Below are 21,902 nucleotides of genomic sequence, written 5' to 3' on the forward strand. Positions count from 1 at the left end.
CCCGAGACCACGACTTTGATTCCTGCCTTGCCTCGTTTATGCCTGTTTGCCAATCGCCTGAACCTTGCATGTTACTGGATTGCGTTTTTGGATCACGTTTTGGATTTGTCTGCCTGTCACTCTTTAAATAAAACTGTTGTTCAACCTGCACTTGCATCCTACCTTATCTCCGTTGCGTCACGAAACGTGACACTGGTCATATCTACTAATTTTACATGCTTTTACAATCTGAATTTATAAGGTGTTTTGATACACCTGGACTATTTGTTTATTTACATAGCCTACATTTTATTTTTATGAAATAATCTGCATAAGAGAACCTCCAAATTAAAACACCACCATTGTAGTAAAGATACATAAACAAACAATGTTCAACATACATTACCATTTTATGCAGTTGTATGTTACCATATGAGCAAAATATAAGGTAAAATTAATAATGATATATTATTGTTGTTATTAAGTAAAAAAAATAGATAATGACTTATAATATTACTTTATACCAGATGCATAATAATACACAATAAGTGCATACAGTGTCTTAGGTCCTTAATACCAACTCTTGACAATACCACTCTCTGCCAACAGAGGACAAAATATCCAGAATTCTAATGCGACCACTGACATAACACTTCCAGTTCACATACTGACTCTCAAAGAGTGCAAAGGTCTTTCCCTTATTCATTTATGAACTCTTGCCAAACATTATGGTTCTCAGCCTTATTCTCCTCCTGACTTTTTTATGCTGTGTTTGACTCTGCTGGTTTTGACTCTGCTGCATCTGATGTTATATAGGCTATGTTTCTGTTAGCCAGCTAAACAGTTTAAAATTCTGTAAAATTTCCAAGATAGATTTAATAGAAAAGTTCTAAAAAATTTCTTTACAACAAGAATCCCATACTTTGGAATTAAAAAAAAAAACAAACAAAAAAACTTTTAAAGTAGTAGACAGAAAAGCTGGCCCATTTGGTTATAGAGGGGGTTTGTTCTGAATCTCAGATGTGGCAGAATAAAGAATAATGTGCAAAAGATGTGTATTTTGAAAGCCTAAATGAAAGTGATGAATATTGATAATGAATATTTTCCAAATTCCATTACAATATCCAACAAAATGTTTCAGTCCCATGACAAATCCAAACATTGGGCTTCATTTATCAAGCTGTATTTGAAAGGATTTATCATTCGTACTGTACGCGTTTACAGAAGAAATTAGGTATTTATGAAAATCCTGTAATTAAAAAAAGTGTCAATAACGAGACTAACCAATGTAAACACTCACTTATGGTTAGGATATATATACAGCACATATAATTTGCATGGATTTCTGCACTTTTAAATATGGATTATATTGTCCAGTTTAGATTATAGTTCAGATTCCCATTGTGTACAGTATTTAGCAGATGCATTTATCCAGAGCATTGCAGTGCTTTGTAGTCTCTATCAAAAACACATCCTCATGCTAAGGGACTAAGAGTTGCCAACCATTGAGAACATTTTGTGAAAACCAGTCAGTTTATGTTATTAGTATTATTTAAAGGATATGAAAAATAAAAAAGTAAGCCAACACAAACCCATAAATTAAAACAAATAAAACGAATCCTTCAGTTATTATCAAAGAAATGCTGCTGTATAAACAGAGAACAGGTCAGTCTAGTAGTAAACAAATGCCTAAGCTGACAGAAGGTTTAGCACTCACGACTAAATCTATGCAATTAGGCACTAGATATGAGTGTTAAGCTACACTATCTGTCCAAATCTTATTTAAAAAATTGTAACAGAAAACCAATAATGTAAATCTGAAAATTCGTCCAAATTTAAAGAAAAACAGTGTTAATTCCCAAATATGTAAGCCGGTCCGGCAGCCACCTGAATGTCTTGCATTCTATTTCCCTGTAATGCAATTTGAATTCATTCCAACTCCAAGTTGGGGGTTGGAACTAAGAAGTAGCTTAAGATGTATACTAATGCTGTCAGCAATTACTAATAATTCAATTCAATTCAATAACTATTGTATATTTTGTATATGGAAGGACACTGGGAAGACCTGTCCTGTGCCTAAAAAACAAACGAACAAAAAAGGGATCTAATACATAGAATAGAGGCTTCCAATTGCTAAAGAATATAGGCCTAGGCTCCATGTTAAAATTGTATTTTAACTAATTCAGTCTGAACTCTATAAAAAGTCATTTTTAAAAGAAAACTTACCTGTAGTCCAGGATATCCTGGAAAACCACGATCTCCCTGTGAGCAGGTAGAAATTGTAGTATTTTGTTTAGAAATTCAAGTTGTACCATAAAGAAATAAATTTCAAGTTTTACTGATAAACAGTATTGGGTGGAACAAACATTAATATATAGTTAATAATATATGGGTGGAATATAACCTTCTGTCCTTTAGGTCCTGATAACCCATATCCATCTGGACCATCATTTCCCTGTTGAGGAGGTACAGTGACAACTAACAGTGAAACATAGTTTGATATGACTTGAAATACATATTGTTATTTTATCAGCCTCTGCCATCAATAAACTGCACCTCACACTTACCGGAAAGCCTCTGCTCCCTAGTGGCCCAGCTGCTCCTTTATTGCCAGGTTCCCCTGGCTGACCCTGCACAAAAACATGGACTTGTACATAGATTCATATATATGTATACATACACACACACACACACACACATACACACACACACACACACACACACACACACACATTGTAAAATATATATAAAAATATATATTTTAGTTAAATTTAGGTGTGCCACAATTATTGGCAACCTTTTAGTAAATACTTTGTACTACCTCCATTTGTCAAGATAAAAGCTCCTATAATGCCTGATGAGGTTCCTTCAAATTTCGAGGTCCACGCTGGTGGACTCTCCTCTTCAGTTCACCCCACAGGTTTTCTATGGGTTTCAAGTCAGGGGACTGGGATAGCCATGGCAGGACCTTGATTTTGTGTTGATTTTGATGTATATTTTGGATCATTGTCCTGCTGGAAGATCCAACCACGGCCCATTTTAAACTTTCTGGCAGAGGCTGTCGGTTTTCATTTAATATCTGTTGATATTAAGTTCATGATAGTCCATGATGCCATGTATCCTAACAAAATGTCCAGGTCCTCTGGCAGATAAACAGCTCCAAAACATTAAAGAACCACCACCATATTTCACCGTGGGCATGAGGTACTTTTCCATATGCCTACCTCTCTGTGTGCGACAAAACCACCTCTGGTGTTTATTGCTATAAAGCTCTATTTTAGTTTCATCTGACCATAGAACCCGATACCATTTGAAGTTCCAGTATTGTCTGGCAAACTGAAGATGCTTGAGTTTGTTTTTGGATGAGAGTAGAGGCTTTTTTCTTGAAACCCTTCCAAACAACTTGTGGTGACGTAGGTGAATTTGGATTGTAGTTTTGGAGACTTTCTGACACTAAGATGCAACTAACTTCTGCAATTCTCCAGCTGTGATCCTTGTTGATTTTTTGGCCAGTCAAACCATCTTCTTTACAGAGTGTTGAGACAATATAGACACACATCCTCTTCCAGGTTGATTCATAACATTTCCAGTTGTATGGAACATCTTAATTATTGCCCTGATGGTGGAAATGGGCATTTTCAATGGTTTTCTTCTTATAACGACTTCCCAAAGCTTAACAACCTTTTGCTGCACATCACAGCTATAGTCCTTGGTCTTACCCATTGTTATAAATGACTAAGGGAATTTGGCCTATGTGTTACCTCATATTTACGCCCCTGTGAATCAGGAAGTCATGGTCGAACAATTTCATGTTTCCATTTACTCAGGTGTACTATTTAAAAAAAAATAAAAATCAATGGGAATATATTTCAAATATATTTTTCTCATATGAATTCATAGGGGTGCCAATAATTGTTGCACACATATATTTATCAAAAGATAATTTTGCTGATCTTTGCTGATATTTAGCAAGGGTGCCAACATTAGTGGAGGGCACTGTATATGTAATTCTAAAGTACCCCTCCTTCTTCATTATTTCATTCACTTTGTGCAATGCACCAGTTCCACTGGCAGCAAAACAGCCCGAGAGCATAATGCTACCACCACCATGCTTAACAGTTGGTACAGTGTTCTTTACTCCTCCAAACATACCTCTGGTATTTGTGGCCAAACAGCTCAATCTTTGTCTCATCTGACCATAAAACATTTCTACAGAAGACTTTTTCTTTGTTCATATGGTCAGCCGCAAACTTTAGACAGGCTTGAAGGTGTCGATTTTGGAGAAGGGGCTTCTTTCTTGGATGGCAGCCTTTCAGCCCATGGTGATGTAAAACTCACTTGACTGTAGACAGCAGCTTCCAGTTCATGGCAGGCCTGTGCCATGGTGGTGCCTGGGTTTTTCCTGACCATCCAATCCAATTTCCTCTCAGCTGAGGGTGACAGTTTGGGTCTTCTTCCAGACCTTAACAAAGTGGCTATACTTCCCAATAACTTGTACTTACATACAATTGTTTGAACTGATCATCTTGGAATCTGCAATTGTTCAGAAATGGCTCCAACAGACATTCCTGACTTGTGTAAATCCACCATCCTCTTTTTCAGATCTGCACTGTGCTCCTTGGAATTTCCCATAGTACTGTGTGTTGGTCAGTCCAATGAGTGTTGTCAAACAAATCCATTTTATGTTGGCACAGAAAAGCTGTCAGCTGTAATTGTCCTGATCTCCCGTTGAGTCAGCGCTGCAATATTGCAGTGTGCTCGGAAAACCGAAGTGCAAGCTCGTGCACGATTCAGGTACGCGAACCCTTAGCGAATGCACACATTTCGTTCTTCAATGACAGTGACTTTGTTTACATTGGATACGTGCTTTTTTTATGGTTATGTTCTGTCTCTGCCCCTGTTTTTATCATTGGTTGTTTCTTGAATGTGTGTCACATTGGTTTCAGTTGTCCTATGTTTAACCCATGATTACGTTTGTCATTTAAACCCCTCGTGTCTCGTAGCACATTGCGTAGTATTGAGTTTATCTCTTTACCAAGCAGTTGTTATTTGTTTCTCATTTCTTGTTTTGACTCATGTTATTGACCTTGTTTGCTCGTCTCGATTCTACCCTAGCCCTGTTTATGCCTGTTTGTATATATTTTTGACCCTGTATGTATAATTTTTTTCCTGTGTTGATTACAGAAAACACTAAATGAATTAAAACTTGTGAACTTCCAGCCGCAACTGTGTGTGTGTGTGTGTGTGTGTATATATGTATGTATATATATATATATATATATATATATATATATATATATATATATATATATATATATATACACACATATACATATATATATATATATATATATGTGTATATATATATATATATATATATATATATATATATATATATACACACATACACACATATGCAGTCATCACAATGCACAATCAGCGAAAGCCCCCTTTGATTCTAGTACGTCAAACAGGAGTACATCTAAAAGGTCTCATTTACTAACAATCATCACTGTGAAAGACCGTGCAAAATAATTTAATGCAAATGCAATTTCTCCAATTTCAAGTAGTTAATTACACATATCTGGTGGTGTAAACAAACAAACAAACAAACAAAACCTTTTGTCCCCTGGGTCCTACACTTCCTTTTGATCCATCATTTCCTGGTGTGCCAGGTGAACCCTAATGGAAAGTCATAACCATTAAAAAACAATCAGCTTTGAATACATTTATTTATTGCAGTGGACTGAGAAGTTTTATTTTGGAAGCATACCTGAGGTCCTGGAAAACCAGGTATCCCTTTCTGTCCTAAATCACCAGGAGGACCCACTGGCCCCTGGAGAGAAACAGACAGATAAATCTTGTAGTCAATCTAAATTGAGAAAATGTATTTATTTATATATATATATATATATATATATATATATATATATATATATATATATATATATATATATATATATATATATTTTAAATAAACCCACAGGTTTTGCATTCAGATGGAAGGTGTATTCATGAGGGAAACTGACCTCATCAATATTTTTTATATTATTAGCTTTTCATATTCCATCTTATGTATTTATGTATTTATTTATTAATTAATTTTTTACTGCTGCATTGCATTCAAAACAAACAAACAAACAAAAAACACCAGAAAATTACAGTAGTCTGACAAAAAAAGAACCTGTGGCCCTGAAGCTCCAGGGGTTCCTCTTAATCCTCGTTCTCCAGAAGTTCCTGAAGCACCCTAAAGGAAAGAGATAGGTAAGACACCCAACTTATTTCACTTCAAAACTGTTGCTATATTTAGCAAATAATCCATAATCTATTGTTTGGACTTATTTTCATTTATTAGTGCAAAGTAAGACATACTGGTAGACCTGCAGCACCTCGTCTTCCCTTTTGACCCTGTGAAAGATAATAAATAAATAAATAAATAAATAAATAAATAAATAAAGGTTACTCCTTACTCATTACAACATGTGTAATGATAAACCTTGAGGAGACCTACAGGAATGCCAGTATCTCCAGGCATGCCTGGGCTTCCATCTGGCCCTTGCTCACCCTGTGATTGAAGCAGAGAGAGGGAGAGAGTTTACTTTGTTATGACCAGCATTATGATGCTCACTGCACTGTCAGCAAATCCTGAATTTTATATAGATGACACAACTATGCACATATTAAATTTTAACATTCCATATAACTTTAGCAGCAGTGAAATGTTAGTAATAGGCCTTATAGTTAGGGAACTGAAGCCGACAGTACATATCATTTTTTAGAGGAACATGGACATACCGGTAGGCCTGGGTTTCCAGTCTCACCCTTAGGACCAGGTTCTATGCTGTCAGAGCCTGACTCACCCTTCATAGAAGAGCAGAAGATGACAGAAAATTATTGTAATTAAAATATATTATGACATTAATAACTTTATAGTGAGCATTTAATTCTGGAACATATTTGGTAAAATCCTGACACATCAAGGTCAGAAAAACTCTGAATAATACTTGAAAAATCCCACATGAGGGCTCCAGAAATGTGCCAAATAACCTTTTAAATCAGTCTATTCAAAGCTCTTCTGGCAATCAGTAAAGTAATGCAAAATATATTTTATATTAATTTTTGAAACTTTTTGCAAATAGGATTGAGATTGAACTATAAGAACACATGACATACTAGACAGGGTCATGTGGAGCCTATCCCAGGGGACTTGGGGCACAAGGCAGGGGACACCCTGGACAGGATACCAACCCATCACAGGGCACAACTGCGTGCACACTCACACACCATGGACAATTTACAGATGCCAATCAGCCTACAGTACATGTTTTTGGACTGGGGAGGAAACTGGAGTACCTGGAGGAAACCCCCAAAGATTGGGGAGAACATGCAAGCTCCATGCACACAGGGTGGAGACAGGATTCAAAACCCTAATCCTTGAGGTGTGAGGCAAACATGCTAACCACTAAGCCACCATGCCTCCTCACATGACCTATAGTATAAGGAAATGGTTACAGTACATGCCTCTTCTTCACTTGTAAAACAGACCCCAACAGATTTAGGCAATTAATTGATAGATCAAATATTCAAAGTGTCTGTAAAAGACTATAGATTCAAAGACTTAAACAATGTTAAAATATTTCTGAACATTGCATGTTTCATTAGTGCAGAATTATAGGGTCTCTCTGAGGATAGTAGTAGACAAACCTATTGCTTGTGCTGTAGCTGGTTCCTCTGATGCATGAATGCTGTAATCCAATAGTAAGACCAAGACCCACCCCAGCTACACTCTTAAGGGTTATGCTTAAGGTTTCTTCAGTTGTCCTTCTGGGGAAATTCTTAAAGCTTCTATATAGAACACTACAGCAGAGTGTTTCCCTATAACAGAAGAGGTAACCCTTTTTTCAAAGCTAAGAACTCTTAATTATTTATTGAAACCTTGAACCTTTTTTCCTAATTGTGCATCAGCCATGGGGAATAGGATTACTTGATATAACTTGACTCAGCATGCTTGGTTTTGCTGTGACTTAAAGGACACCTTGTCACCTTCTAGTGTGATTTTATCTCATTTGGATTTCTCTAATAAGAAGTAAAACAAACAAACAACAATAATAAACTCACCGGATCTCCTCTTAGTCCTTTTTGTCCTGGGTCACCTGTATCTCCTCTGACACCCTTCTTGCCCTTTAGCATAAAACTGTATCTTTAATAGTCTAAACTTGTAAGCACATAAACACTTTTCAAGTATTTTATCAAAGAATAACATATTAAAGAAAGCAGAATAGTGGATAAAATCTTTATAGAGTACAATATAATTCTAATATATGCCACAGTGAAAAATACAGAGTAAAAAGCCTTTACTTGGCTGCCTGGATCGCCTGGCTCTCCTGGGTATCCTGCTAATCCAGTCACACCCTTGAGAAAGTACACAGAAAATCGGAATCCCACAAACGACTGCATACACAGTTACACATATATACAGTTGCAGGATATTTTGGTTTGTCCAACCTGCACTGGCCTTCTAACACAGTCTCCTCTGAAACTATTGGAATGGCAAGGCCAATTCATTTGTTCTTGCTGTAGATTGAAGACATTTAGGTTTGAGATCAAAAGATGAACATGAGAAGAGAGTTTATAATTTGGTATTTATATTTAGATGTATATGTTAAACAACATAGAACATAGTACATTTTGAATCAGACTCCCCAATTTGCAGAGAGCAAAAATATTGGAACATATGAATATCTACTCTTGGGTTTAGCCTTCAGTTTCCCCTGTGAAGAGTGCACTTGTTGTTAAAAAGGATAAGTTACATGGAGATCTGAGAGTTGTCTATGGGAGAAAAGCAAGCCATTTTGAAGCTGAGAAAAGAGGGAAATCAATTAGAGCCATTGCACAAACATTGGGCATAGCCAATACAACAATTTGGAACGTAGTGAAAAAATAAATATTATATAAACCACTGGTGTACTGTGCGACAGACACTGAATGGTTTGGCCAAGGAAAATAACAGCTGATGACAGAAACATTGTGAGAGCTGTGAAGAAAAACCCCAAAACGACAGTTAATCACATCACCAACAACCTCTACAGGGCAGGGGTGAAGGTATCACAATTCCACGGATGTAGGAGCAATTTTGTATCGCTCAATTTATTAACTAATATTACTCCGGGGCAGCTGTGGTTCAGGTGGTAGAGTGGGTTGTCCGCTAATCGTAAGGTTGGCGGTTCAATTCCTGACCCACATGACTCCACATGCCGAAGTGTCCTTGGGCAACACACTGAACCCAAGTTGCTCCCAATGGCAAGTTAGCGCCTTGCATGGCAGCTCTGCTACCATTGGTGTGTGAGTTTGTGTGTGAATGGGTGAATGAGACAGTGTAAAGCGCTTTGGATAAAAGCGCTATATAAGTGCGCCATTTACCTATTACCATTTACTCCAAACACAGAATTGTTCCTTTAAAACACTAACTACTATAATCATTAAGAAGAGCTGCTAGTGAATGTAGCTAGCCACAGTACATGTTGAGACCTGAGTGCCATCCTTTGAGGATTGCTCTTTCTGTTGGTGAGTTGAAGCTATGAGTATGAGTTGGAGGCTATTTTGCTACAGAAAAAACATCCCATTGTCCAGTTTTCTCGCTGGATGACAGTGTAGCCTACTATGGCAATTTTTGATGCAGCAGCACTGCCCTACCATGGCTACGGTTTTCAGAATCATGACAGAAAATGAAAACATACATTCAGTCCCCTACTTGCAGCTCCAACCCACCAACATCCAACACAGTGTGACCTGAACTAGCTGGATAACTGGTAGCTATCTATACAACTTATAAACTCGTCCTCCTCAGTCTTTTCTACTCCTATGACCTGCTGTTCATCCTCTTCCTCTTAAAATAAATTGTTGGATGGTCATCTCTATGTGAACATTTTGACTAACGTTACCATTAAAACTTTTATGGACACATTGCAATGGCACATACACACAATTTTGGTGTGTTAGCTCACTTGCAAACTTATGCATATTTGTTTCATAGGCTAAATAAACAATCAGGCTGAAATACCTATGATATCCTACCTCAAATACAAAGTGGTGAATCTTTCATCTATACATTATTGTGCTCAAGAGCATCTGAATGCCATGTCATAACTACCCTCACCTCAGTACGCAAGGTTTTTTTCACGGATGGTCACAGAATATTCGAGTCATCTCAAAATGAATCCATTCCGCTTTCATTGTGTAAGAGTAGCCACCTCTCTGAAAATCCATACCAGTCCATACCTAGCAGTGACAGCCACTTTGCTCTCATCAAGCTTGGCAACAGGGAAACATTTCAGCGAGCCCTAGCTACTCAAGTCTGACCCCTGTGCTAATTATAGCAAAATTTTGTTTATTTTTTGTTGAATTATGTTTCTAAAAGTTGCAGAATGGATCATTTGGAATTTGGGGTCTGTCCAACTCAGAAATTGTCAGAGACAGGCAGGCAATGCAAAATAAAGTTTGAGATTAGGAAAAAGTGTTGGGGGGGACAAAACGTAGATTTTGAAATGTGTGATTTTGAAATTTATAATGGCTCCTATGCCTGTTCAAAGAAGACTTAGAGAGCAGAAATTTAGAGGCCATATGAAATAATGCAAATCACTCATGAACCGTAAGAATCAGAAAGTCAGATTGGAATTTGCAGAGAAATACTAAGAGCCACAAATGATCTGGAACCAAAAATAACTTCTACCCAAGTGGTGGAAAGGCCAAAGTGTGGAGAATGGAGGGCTCTGCTCATCTTTTATCTCAAACCCAAATGTCTTTGGTGTATAGTACAAACAAATGAATTGGCCTTGCTGTTCCAATAGCTTTGGAGGGGACTGTGTACTAGCCAGTCGTTTCATGTTTTATTTGAATAATAGAAAAGTGTTACATTACCTGTTCTCCATTTACTCCATCTATACCAAGCTCTCCATATATTCCCTGTCAAATATATTGGAAAATATGTAAGTACAACCTTATAATGTAAATTCAGCCAACTACTGTACATAAATAAATATAGATAGAATACATTTGGAATACTTTGATTTTATTCAGTAATTTTTAAAATCTAAAATCAACATTTGCCATTATATCTGATTACCCATAGTGAATGTAGTTCAAAACCAGTGGTCAACTTTCTTTCTATATCAGCTGGAAACTTCACGGACACCTCATTGTTATTGTTGTGATACTGATTGCAGCTGTCTATATTTGAACCTTCATGTTAAAACTGTCATAAAACTTAAGAAACAAAATGTCAAAACCCTTCAGGTTATAATTTAGATGGTCAAAATATTTTCAAAATACATACATTTGAATTTACATTTGACAGTAGCACTTGCACCATAAATTCTGACTTGGCACCTTTGAATGGTTTGGTGTGTAAACATAAATATGTCTGATGATTATGTCTGTTAGATCATTGGCAACACTCATATGTGGCATATTTCAATACTTACTGTTTCACCTGTGTAGCCTCTACTACCCTGTGGAGAATTTTAAGACAAGAATTTGGTAGTTAAAAAGCAGATATGAGCTTGTTTTAATTGTAATATGTAGTATGTTTACTGAGATGAATCACTGCTACCTTTAGACCTCTTCCCCCTTGGCAGCCTGGATGTCCTTTGGTTCCATTCAGACCTGGTGGCCCCCTCTCTCCCTGCAATACCACAATGATTTTAGTGTGGAAAATAAATAAATAGGATGCCTGATTTGGGATATATATTAAGTCATATGAACGTTGACTCAAGCTAAAGAACTGCTGTGAGTTTGAAATGTTGAGAAGATACATGTTAAAAGACGGATCAATAATAGAGTCGTACAAATCTTCCTTCTTCTCCAGGAAATCCAGGATGCCCATTCCTTCCAGGAAAGCCCTGTTAAGAAGTAACAGAAATGCAATTTAATGAAAGGTTCCAGTGGTTTTACACAGTGTGCATTCTGTCTTGTATCAAACAGTACAAAATCATATATGATATGATATGATACCTTTATCCCTGGAGGTCCTCTCGGTCCTCTCACCCCTTCATGACCAGTACATTTACACATCACATTACAGCACTCTCCTGAGGCCACAGCATCCTAGAAAGAATTAGAAAAGAAGAGAACTGGGGGTATATACACCTTTTTATACAAATTAATGCTTTACACAATCATATTCTGCTTACATTTATCTAAATCCAACAGAAAGTAAGGAAAACATTTACACGAAAGTAAGTGTTTAATACATTAGAGTACTGGTTGATTACAGAGTTTGGTCTATGATTTTAAGCTGATATTGTTACTTCGAATGCTAATCTTAAACTAATTTGATCCTCTTTTTGTGAATTTATCCATCAGCATTTATCATATAGCACAAATGTGACTGTGGCTCAGGTGGTAGAGTGGGTTGTCCACTAATTGTTCCCGGTGGTAAGCTAGCACCTTGCATGGCAGCTCTGCTACCACACTACTATTGGTGTGTGTGTGTGTGTGTGTGTGTGTGTGTGTGTGTGTGTGTGTGTGTGTGTGTGCGCATGTGAATGGGTGAATGAGAAACAGTGTAAATCACTTTGGTTAAAGAAAAGCACTATATAAGTGTGGAAGTGTGTGTGTGTGTGTGTGTGTGTGTGTGTGTGTGTGTGTGTGTGTGTGTATATATATATATATATATATATATATATATATATATATATATATATATATATATATATATATATATATATACACACACACACATATATATACACATTCACTCACAATCTGCTTCTGGAGATCACTGGCCACATTTTGCATATCAATCATAAGAGGCTCATTGTAGCCAAATCCTCGTCCAAACTCCAGCTTCTGTAGGTTTGTGGTGTTTTTGACTCCTTCCAGTGCTACTAGAATCAGCGCATGGACTCCTGTCATAAAAATACAGAAGACAAAACCACACCAGTGGTTCAGTAATTGACACTCTTTATATAACACATTAATGTGTCTTTAATGCATCTCTAAGGTCATTAATAAGAAAAGGAAAAAAATAGCAATGTATGTATAGTCTCTAAATAATTAGCACAACCACCCCTTTGAACAACAATATAAAACAAGAAAACCAAACGTTTCTAAATAATGTCCTCTTACCACTTTTCTTGAGATTCTCTGAGGCAACCATGAGGCCATAAACAGATTCATCCAGGCCATCAGTGAAAATGATCACTACCTGAGCACATCAGCCAGTGCAGTTTAAGCATTTCATCTTAAGGATGGAGCTCAAAATTAAAATATCAGTTATGCTACTATTTTTTACATTTGAAAGAACACAATTGGTCTGTAAGGTTTTCCAAATATCTCTGAATATGAAAGTCTACACTGTACTCAGTTTACATGCAATAATTAAAATAATACTGCTCACCTTTACACCTGCTCCAGAGGCAGCAAACTTATTCTCAAAAGAGTGCAGGAGCTGGGTGTTAAAAGCCAGATCTTGAGTCATTTGAGATATCACCTTCATCACTATATCTTTATTGTATTGTTCAAAATTTGTGTCATACAGTATCTTGCCATTGCTTGCAACCAAATGGAAAGCAATGTTGGTTGGAAGAGAACGTTGATAGGGTAGACAGCACAAGTTGTGCAAAGTGGAGATGTATCTGATAATCTCAGGCAGCTTATGTTGACTACTAAAGATTGCTTGTGAGCTTGAACTACTATGGGAGATATCAAATCCAATAGCAATATCTACAGTGCAACCTGTAAGAAAACGCAAATACTGTTATTTGGAGGCTGAATGTTAAATGTTAATTTAAAAATACCAACACTTTCATATTCAGGCATCTTGAAAAATGTTTGCCTTCTGTACTCACCTGCTTCGTCCATCGGAGTGCAAATTTTACTGGTCACCTTCTGTACTGTTCTATTTAATTTGAGGTGGTCAAAATTGTCCACAATATAAACCCTGTCAGGTGACCCAGCAATGTAGTTGAGTTGTGGGACTGAGATGTTACCTATTCCGATCACAAACATCTCAATCCCCCTGCCTCTCAATTTATCAGCTGCATCATTGACGTCATCATTTGATTCTCCATCAGTGATCAACAGCAGGTTCTGTGAAATTCCATCTTGAATGCGGCTCCCTTTACTGCTGTGGAAGAACTCTTGAACTTGATTCAGAGCAGCTCCAATGTTTGTTCCATCTTTCATTTGCTTGATGGTCTGAATGGCCGTCTTCACATCCACTTCATCATTATATGCATTTAAGTAAAATTCCTTTCTGTAGTTTGAACTAAACTGAGCAACACCAACTCTAAAGAGGTCTTGTTTGATGCGAAGATTGTCAATGAGGCTAAGCATAAATTTGATCATGGTCTTCCAAGGCACCTCTTTAATACTTTCAGACCCGTCAATCAAAATGACCAAATCAGCTGCCTCTTTCTGACACTCTGAAAAACAGTGAAGTCAGACTTAAATTAGTGAAGTCAGAGGTTATGTAAAGTGTTATGGAACACCATATGATAGAACATTCAGTGTATATTAAAAGTCTGCACACCCCTCTTAAAATTGCAGGTGTTTTTTGAAGTAAAAAATGAAAGCAAGATAAAATCATGACAGGTCTTTTACCACCTTTAATGTGTTTAAGCAAGCAATAAAATTCATGTGAAAAGAAAAAGAGAAGAAAAGAAAAAGAAAAATACAAGAACCTGGTTGCACATGCTTTAAGTAATATTTTGTTAATGCAACTTTTGCTTGCAGAATAGCAATCAATATTTCGGGGAAAGAGTCTACCAATTAAGCTCAGCTTGAATTGGCAATTTTATTCCACTCTTCTTTGCAAAAATGTTCCAGATCTATCAAATTGTGAGAGGATCTCCTGGGCACAACCCCTTTTAAAGTCATTTTTCAGCTTTTTAAGCTTTTTCTTCTGAGGCCATTCCTTTGTTAACTTGAATTTGTGCTGTTGGTCATTATCATGTTGGACGGTGAAATTCATCTTTATCTTCAGCTGTTTAACAGAGGTTTGCAGGTTTTGTGCCAAAATAGATTTGTATTTGGACCTTTCCAAGATTCCCTCTATCTTGACTATCTATCAGTCCCAGCTGATCATGCTGCAGCATGCTTGTTCTTTGGGTGATAATCTTACTTGTTTTTGCACCAGACATAACTTTTAGAATTATGCCCAAAAAGTTCTACCTTAGTCTCATCAGGCCAAAACAAATTTTGAATGTTGCCGTAGTTCTCTTGATAGCCTCCCTGATGTGTTTTCTTAGTTTGCCCAAGAGAAAGACCCACAATTTTAATAGGGGTGTGTAGATTTTTTTTTATCCACTGTGCACATGGTACTGTACATAAGGAATATTTCATCTTGGAGAAACATAAAAGATATATTCCGGTTGTTTTAAAACCACAAGAAATCATTAAGAGTTAAGCAGCAGTTGATGCTAGATGCTGCTACTGAAGTATTTGCATTGTCCATTTGCAGTTAATCTTACACAGTTCAAATAGAAAATTTTAACTGAATTAAAGTCTACATTTTCAGTGCTGATATGGTAATATGATGCAATTACCTGGTTTTGTGTTGTTGCAGATTACACTGGAAATGTTTTGTTGCAGGGCCTTCAATGCTTCAAAGTCATCAACCAGAAAAACCTTGTTTTTGTCTTTGGTTATGACTTCTAACTCGCTTTTTTTTGCATTGGCCACTCCAATGCCATAAACACTAACTCCATATTTTTTAAGCTCATTAGCAGCTTTGGGTAAATCATGTGGGTCTGTGGCCTCACCATCCGTGATGACAAACAGCATCTGTGGGACACCTTTTGCACCTCTCCCACCATTGGCTTCACTAAAGTAGTTCAGTGAGTAAAGTAGTGCCTTGGCTGTGTATGTGTTCCCACCAAGATGCTTTAGATTACTTATAGCATCATGCACTTCTCGTTTACTATAGTACTGATAAAGGGGAAATTTGGTCTGAGGGGTGTCTGAGTAAAGAATAGTACAAAAACGGACACTGTCTTTTCCAACCTGTGTAGTGTTCACCACTGAGTTCATGAAAAACTTCATACTGTTAAAGCTTTCATTACTAATGCTGCCGGAATCATCCACTAAGAAGACAATATCTGCTACCTGTGATTTCTGGCAATCTAAAAAGAAAAGAACCATACAAAATCAGAATAATTAATCAGGACAGGCATTTAAATAAGTTTGGCATATAAAAGGAAAACTGTATAGCTACACTATATGGCCAAAAGTATGTGGACACCCGAGTGACCCATTCCAAAATAATTTGCATGTTCACCCTTTGCTGCCATAACAGCCTTCACTCTTCTGGGAAGGCGTTTCACTAGATTTTGGAAAATATCTGTGAGGATTTGTGCCCATTTAGCCTCAAAAGTGCAAGAGGCTGGGCACTGATGCCTTTCAAGTTGTCATTCCGAGAAGCTGTGTTTCCCATCCCAAATGTGTTCAGTGGGGTAGAGATCAGGGTTCTGTGCAGGCCACTTTGGTTCTTCTACACCAACCTTGACAATCCATGTCTTCAAGGATCCTACTATGTGCACAGGGGCATTGTCATGCTGGAACGTGTCTGAGCTAGGCCACTTAGTTCCAGTGAAAGGGAATCTTAAGGATACAAATACAAAGACATTGCAGACAACTGTTTTTTTCTAACTTTGTGGCCAGTATGGGAAATGTCCAGACATGCGTGTGAGAGTCAAATGTCCATATACTTTTGGCCATACAGTGTACTTCTCTATCCATACCATAGCCACATTTGGTTTCTTATATCCAGCTACCTATCTATATAGCATACCTCTATATGAACTAAAAAGAATGGTAAAAAATCATAAAAATAAAAATAAAAAAAAATTAGAGAGAAAACTACGCAATATCTAATATTTAGGAAAAAAATTATCAAAAGAAAATGTTAACATTTTTTATATAGTTATAGTCACCAAGTCAGTATCTTTTATCCTCATCTCTTACAAAAAGCCACACATCATTAAGCCATAAAAAGTTATGAGCACGAAAATAATACATAGGCTGTTGTCTGCATGTTAACTATTGCATTAGATGCCTGAAGAACACTAAGCAGAGCAAAATCTTACATGCTCTTTTTTTCTAATAAATGTGCTGTTTCACAGGTTTTTTTTTTATAGGAGGGGAATAAAAAGTGTAATTTTATTAATTAATGTATGGCTAAATAGCTATTGTATAATATCTTTAAAGCTGTTGATGATGGATAAATAAGCATTGTGTTTCGTTTATCATAACTTATATGTTCTTCCCATATGCAAACAAAATATATCCACACTCTCAGCAAAATTTTTTTCAGTGTGTCCCTCTTTCAGAAGGTTCTATGCAGGATCAGGGCACGTTTATAAAGCTAGAATTGTCAATCATCTAAAGAACTCTTAAGAAACCCCCAAGAATGTCTTCACTATCACTAACCAATTAACAAACCAAAACAAATTAAATAAGAGTTATGAAATAATGCTCATTGTGTGTCACAAATGTCTACCAAAATTGCTGTGTACTTTTACTTTTACTCAAAAAATTATGTATGTGAAATTATATTTGTATAGCTCACCATCAGCAGAAGTGCAGATCTTAAGTAAGAGCTCTTTATCTAGGTAGTCCAGTGAATCAAAATCTCTTTCCAGATAAACATTGTCCTGAGTTCCGCTGATCTCTCGCAGCTGTGTGATGTTAGCATTAAGTACTCCTATGGAGTATATTGTAATGCCCTTGTTTCTGAGGGCTTGTGCAGGCTCAGCAACGGCATCCTGAGATTCACCATCTGTGATCACAATAAGGATCTGTGGAGTGCCGGGACGACCCCCTTGTGCTGGACCAAAATACTCTGACAAAGTACTGAGTGCAGCCCCAGTCATAGTGCCACCGCCCAGCTGCTGCATTTCTTTAATGGCCTGCTGCACCTGGAGTTTGTCAGAAAATTTGTTGAGGGAAAATTCAGCCTTTGGGCTTGTGCTGAACTGCACTACTCCGAACTGTACATCACCCGTGCTAATTGTAAAGTTGGAAACTATTGTATTAATGAATTTCTTCATCTTGGAAAAGTCGTTAGAGTAAATGCTCCCCGAACCATCAACCAAAAAGATGAGATCTGCCTGCTGCATGTTCTTGCAGGCTATGTAATAAGATGAAAGAGAAATAAACGATGGTCAACATAATGTGTGTGTGTGTGTGTGTGTGTGTGTGTGTGTACACAACTGCACACCTGCTCATTTATGCAGTTATTTAATCAAGCAATCATGTGACAGCAGTACAATGCATAAAATCGTGCAGATACAGGCCAAGAGTTTCAGTTAATGTTCCCATCATACATCAGAATGGGGAAAAATGTGACTTTAACCATGGCATAGTTGTTGGTGCCAAATGTGCTGGTTTGAGTATTTTGGAAACTGCTGGTCTCCTGGGAATTTCACACACAAGAGTCTCTAAAGTTTACAGAGAATCAAGAGAAAAACAAAAAGCACTGAGTGAGTGACAATTCTGTGGGTGTAAACAACTTGTTGCAAAGAGAGGTCAGATTGGTTTGAGCTGCCAGGAAGATTATAGTAACTAATAAGCACTCTTTACAGCTGTGGAGATCACATCAGTTTCCACTCCTGTCAGCCAAGAACAAGAATCTGAGGCTATCATGGGCACATGCTCACCAAAACTGGACAGTTGAAGACTGGAAAAAGACCAGGTGATTTCTTTTTCTAATCTTCAACTGTCCAGTTTACGCAAGCCTATGCCCATGATAGCCTCAGATTCATGTTCTTGGTTGAAAGGAGTGGAACCCAATGTGCTGTGTGCATGCTGAGATGCTTTTCTGCTCACCACATTTATAAAGAATGATTATATAACTTACTACTGTATATCCTTCCTGGCAGCTCAAACCAATCTGGCCATTTTCTTCTAACCTCTCTTATCTACAAGATGTTTACACCCACAATAATGTTACTCACTCAATGTTTTTTGCTTTTCGCACCATTCCGTGTAAACTCTACTGATCCTTGTGTGTGAATTTCACAGGAAATCAGCAGTTTCTGAAATACTCAAATCAGCCCATCTGGCACCAACAAACATTCCATGGTTAAAGTCACAGAACTGAAAGTCACAGAACATTAACTGAAGCTCTTGACCTGTATCTGCATGATACGTTACATTGTGCTACTGAAACATGATTGGCTGATTGAATAACTGCATAAATGGACAGCTGTACAGGTGTTTCTTTTAAATTTGACAGTGAGTGTATATACAATATACATGTACATAATTGAATATTTTATTTTGTAATAATTAAGTTAAATTAAAAAAGGATTAAATAGCATTAACATTAAATAACTTACCCTTATCTGAGCAGATATCTGTAACAATTTTGTCCTTGAGGGGTTTCAATGCATCAAAGTTGGTGACAAAGTACATCCTCTTTTGGATACCTGCTATCTCAAGGAGCTCCTGCTCATTTGCGTCTTTCACTCCAATGGCATAGATGGTCACCCCCTGTGCTCTCAGCTGTGCTGCTGGCTCTTTCACTTCATCCTGGGACTTTCCATCAGTTATGACAATGAGAATTTCTTGAACCTTAGTGCTACGAGTCTTTTCAGCCTCCTTGAAGAGTGGGCTCATTAAAGACAGAGCCTTCCCTGTATTTGTGTTCCCAAATTTCTGGTCAATGTTGGTCACAGCTTTTTTAAGGGAGTCTTTGTCATTATAATCATTCAGGCTAAATTCTAATGTGTGGTCATCTGAATATTTCGCCACACCCACACGGACCTGTTTTGGTCCAATAGTAAACCTCAGCAGAAACTCAAGAATGAACTTTTTCATGTCCTCAAAGTATAATGGATAAATACTTGATGATTGGTCAATGAGGAAATAGATGTCTGCTTCTTCTGTCTGGATACATCCTAAAATTGCAATATGTTTGAATTGATGTACAGAACTGATTGGCATATTATAAACATGATTAACAATAGATAATAAGATTAACTTTTATGATTTATCAGCAATAAAGGTTTATTGTCTTACCTTGCTCTACACTGTATGAAATGAACTTGTCACTCGAACGGGCAACGTTGTTACACAGAGTCTTCCTCAGTATTCTTTCCATTGTATTAAGCTTATCAAAGCTCTCCACAGTAAACACAAACCTATTGGAAGGATAAGATGCAAGCTCTTTCAGCTGTTCCACATTATCTTTTGTAACTCCCAAGGCATACACCTGGACTCCACTGCGCCTTAGCTGCACAGCCTGATCTGTGACATTATGCAATGAGTCCCCATTTGTTATGACCACAGCAATCTGCTGCACTCCTAAGGCATGTCGGCTGCCTGTCTCCTTGTTGAAGAGTTTCTCTCTTGCAAACTTAAGGGCTTTGCTGGTATTGGATTCCCCACCCCTGAAGGTCAAAAGGTTAATGTACTGCAGGAGCTTTGTTTTGTCAGTAAAAGTATTTAGGTAGAAGTCAGCTGTGGGTATGTCACTGTACAGCACCATTCCCACCCGCATGCCGTCAGGCATTATCTCCAAGCCATTAATCATTCGGTGGAGAAAGTTACGGACCAGCTTGAAGTTTGGAAGGGTGATGTTGTCTGACACATCCACAATAAACACTATATCAGCCACTGGAGCTGACTTGCAATCTGTGATGCAAACAGAGACACATATATGATTTTAATATGAATCTAAATAACATTCATTCAGGCAGGTATCCAAACAGAGGAAGAAGCCACTGATTGTTCAACAATTCCTACAAAAATAAAAAGGAAGCAATTATAAGAATTATCAGTCTTCTTGGTCATGCTTTTATATTGCTGTGTAAGAACATATAAGGAATGTTTAATATTGGACCATTTATTTATGTTTACCTTATGTCAATTCTAATTTCACACTAGGGATTTTAATGTGCACTCTCTATATGTGTGTGTTTTAGGTATACTGAAATAATTTTGTTGCTCTTTTGTAACATATTTACCCCAGTTCAGTTGTACATACAGCATACTGTTTTGATTGATCAATGAGGCTATGTGGTTCTTGCATATCCAGAGTAAGAGCTACAGCATTAAGTGATTCAGTGCCCTTCTACAAACTGGTAAAGAGAAAAAATGCAAACTGCATTAATGTATTGCATGCTTTTCCCTTGGCTGCTCAGTTGGAAAATTCTGGAAGCTTGTTTCCAACACATATGACAAAATATTGAGCCGATTTATCTCATAGTTTTTAGAATATTGGGTTTTTGTTGTGGTTTCATTATTGGAAATAAAGGCACCAATAATAATTTGCAATTGTGTGATTTGAATAAATAACTGCAAGTCAAATTGTGCGATATATCACAATTGTGAAATGAATGGCTTGTGGAAGAGTGTTTCTGTCACATATGAAAAAATGTTATGCAGATTGATCTTTTATTTGTGACCACAACTAAACATTAATTCATTAATATTCATTAATATTACTCCAAACAGAGAACTGTTAATTTAAAACACTAGCTACTATAATCATTAAGAAGAGCTGCTAGTTAATGTAGCTAGTCACAGTACATGTTGAGGCATTGGAGGAGGCCATCCTGTGAAGATTGCTATTTCTGTTGGTGAGTTGAAGCTATGAGTATGAGTTGGAGGCTATTTTGCTATAGAAAAAACATTCCATAGTCAGTTTTCTCGCTGGATGACAGTGTGACCTACTATGGCAGTTCTTGACATTTTCCAGAATCAGGACAGAAAATGAAAACATACGTTCAGTCTCCAACACATAGCTCCAACTCATGAACAGTGGGAGCGATGCTCACACAATGGCACACGCATCCCAAACCTCCAACATGGTGTGACCTGAAATAGCTGGATAACTGGTAACTATCCATACAACTTATAAACTCCTCCACAGTCTTTTCTACTCCAATGACCTGCTGTTCATCTTCCTGTCCGCTTCCTCT

At 37.2% G+C, this 21,902-nt stretch overlaps 1 protein-coding gene across 3 annotated transcripts in view; it reads right to left on the bottom strand.

Moving 5' to 3' along the window:
* Window positions 1-21,902, bottom strand: part of LOC108270904 (collagen alpha-6(VI) chain) — a 43,968-nt gene that overhangs the window by 11,681 nt on the left and 10,385 nt on the right. For all 3 annotated transcript variants that reach the window (XM_017477920.3, XM_017477910.3, XM_053683346.1), the window contains 24 exons: window positions 19,999-20,613; window positions 19,317-19,877; window positions 17,546-18,106; window positions 15,525-16,100; window positions 13,827-14,402; window positions 13,376-13,713; window positions 13,105-13,183; window positions 12,739-12,884; window positions 11,989-12,081; window positions 11,823-11,876; window positions 11,588-11,659; window positions 11,460-11,486; window positions 10,897-10,941; window positions 8,338-8,391; window positions 8,098-8,160; window positions 6,775-6,840; window positions 6,491-6,544; window positions 6,352-6,387; window positions 6,164-6,226; window positions 5,753-5,815; window positions 5,599-5,661; window positions 2,547-2,609; window positions 2,384-2,434; window positions 2,206-2,241 (listed from right to left, as the gene is read on the bottom strand). In XM_017477920.3, the coding sequence (XP_017333409.1) occupies window positions 2,206-2,241; window positions 2,384-2,434; window positions 2,547-2,609; window positions 5,599-5,661; window positions 5,753-5,815; window positions 6,164-6,226; window positions 6,352-6,387; window positions 6,491-6,544; window positions 6,775-6,840; window positions 8,098-8,160; window positions 8,338-8,391; window positions 10,897-10,941; window positions 11,460-11,486; window positions 11,588-11,659; window positions 11,823-11,876; window positions 11,989-12,081; window positions 12,739-12,884; window positions 13,105-13,183; window positions 13,376-13,713; window positions 13,827-14,402; window positions 15,525-16,100; window positions 17,546-18,106; window positions 19,317-19,877; window positions 19,999-20,613 (4,355 nt within the window). The remainder of the gene's footprint in view (window positions 1-2,205; window positions 2,242-2,383; window positions 2,435-2,546; window positions 2,610-5,598; window positions 5,662-5,752; window positions 5,816-6,163; window positions 6,227-6,351; window positions 6,388-6,490; window positions 6,545-6,774; window positions 6,841-8,097; window positions 8,161-8,337; window positions 8,392-10,896; window positions 10,942-11,459; window positions 11,487-11,587; window positions 11,660-11,822; window positions 11,877-11,988; window positions 12,082-12,738; window positions 12,885-13,104; window positions 13,184-13,375; window positions 13,714-13,826; window positions 14,403-15,524; window positions 16,101-17,545; window positions 18,107-19,316; window positions 19,878-19,998; window positions 20,614-21,902) is intronic.

Source organism: Ictalurus punctatus, chromosome 1 (assembly GCF_001660625.3).
Source record: "Ictalurus punctatus breed USDA103 chromosome 1, Coco_2.0, whole genome shotgun sequence".
NCBI lineage: Eukaryota > Metazoa > Chordata > Actinopteri > Siluriformes > Ictaluridae > Ictalurus > Ictalurus punctatus.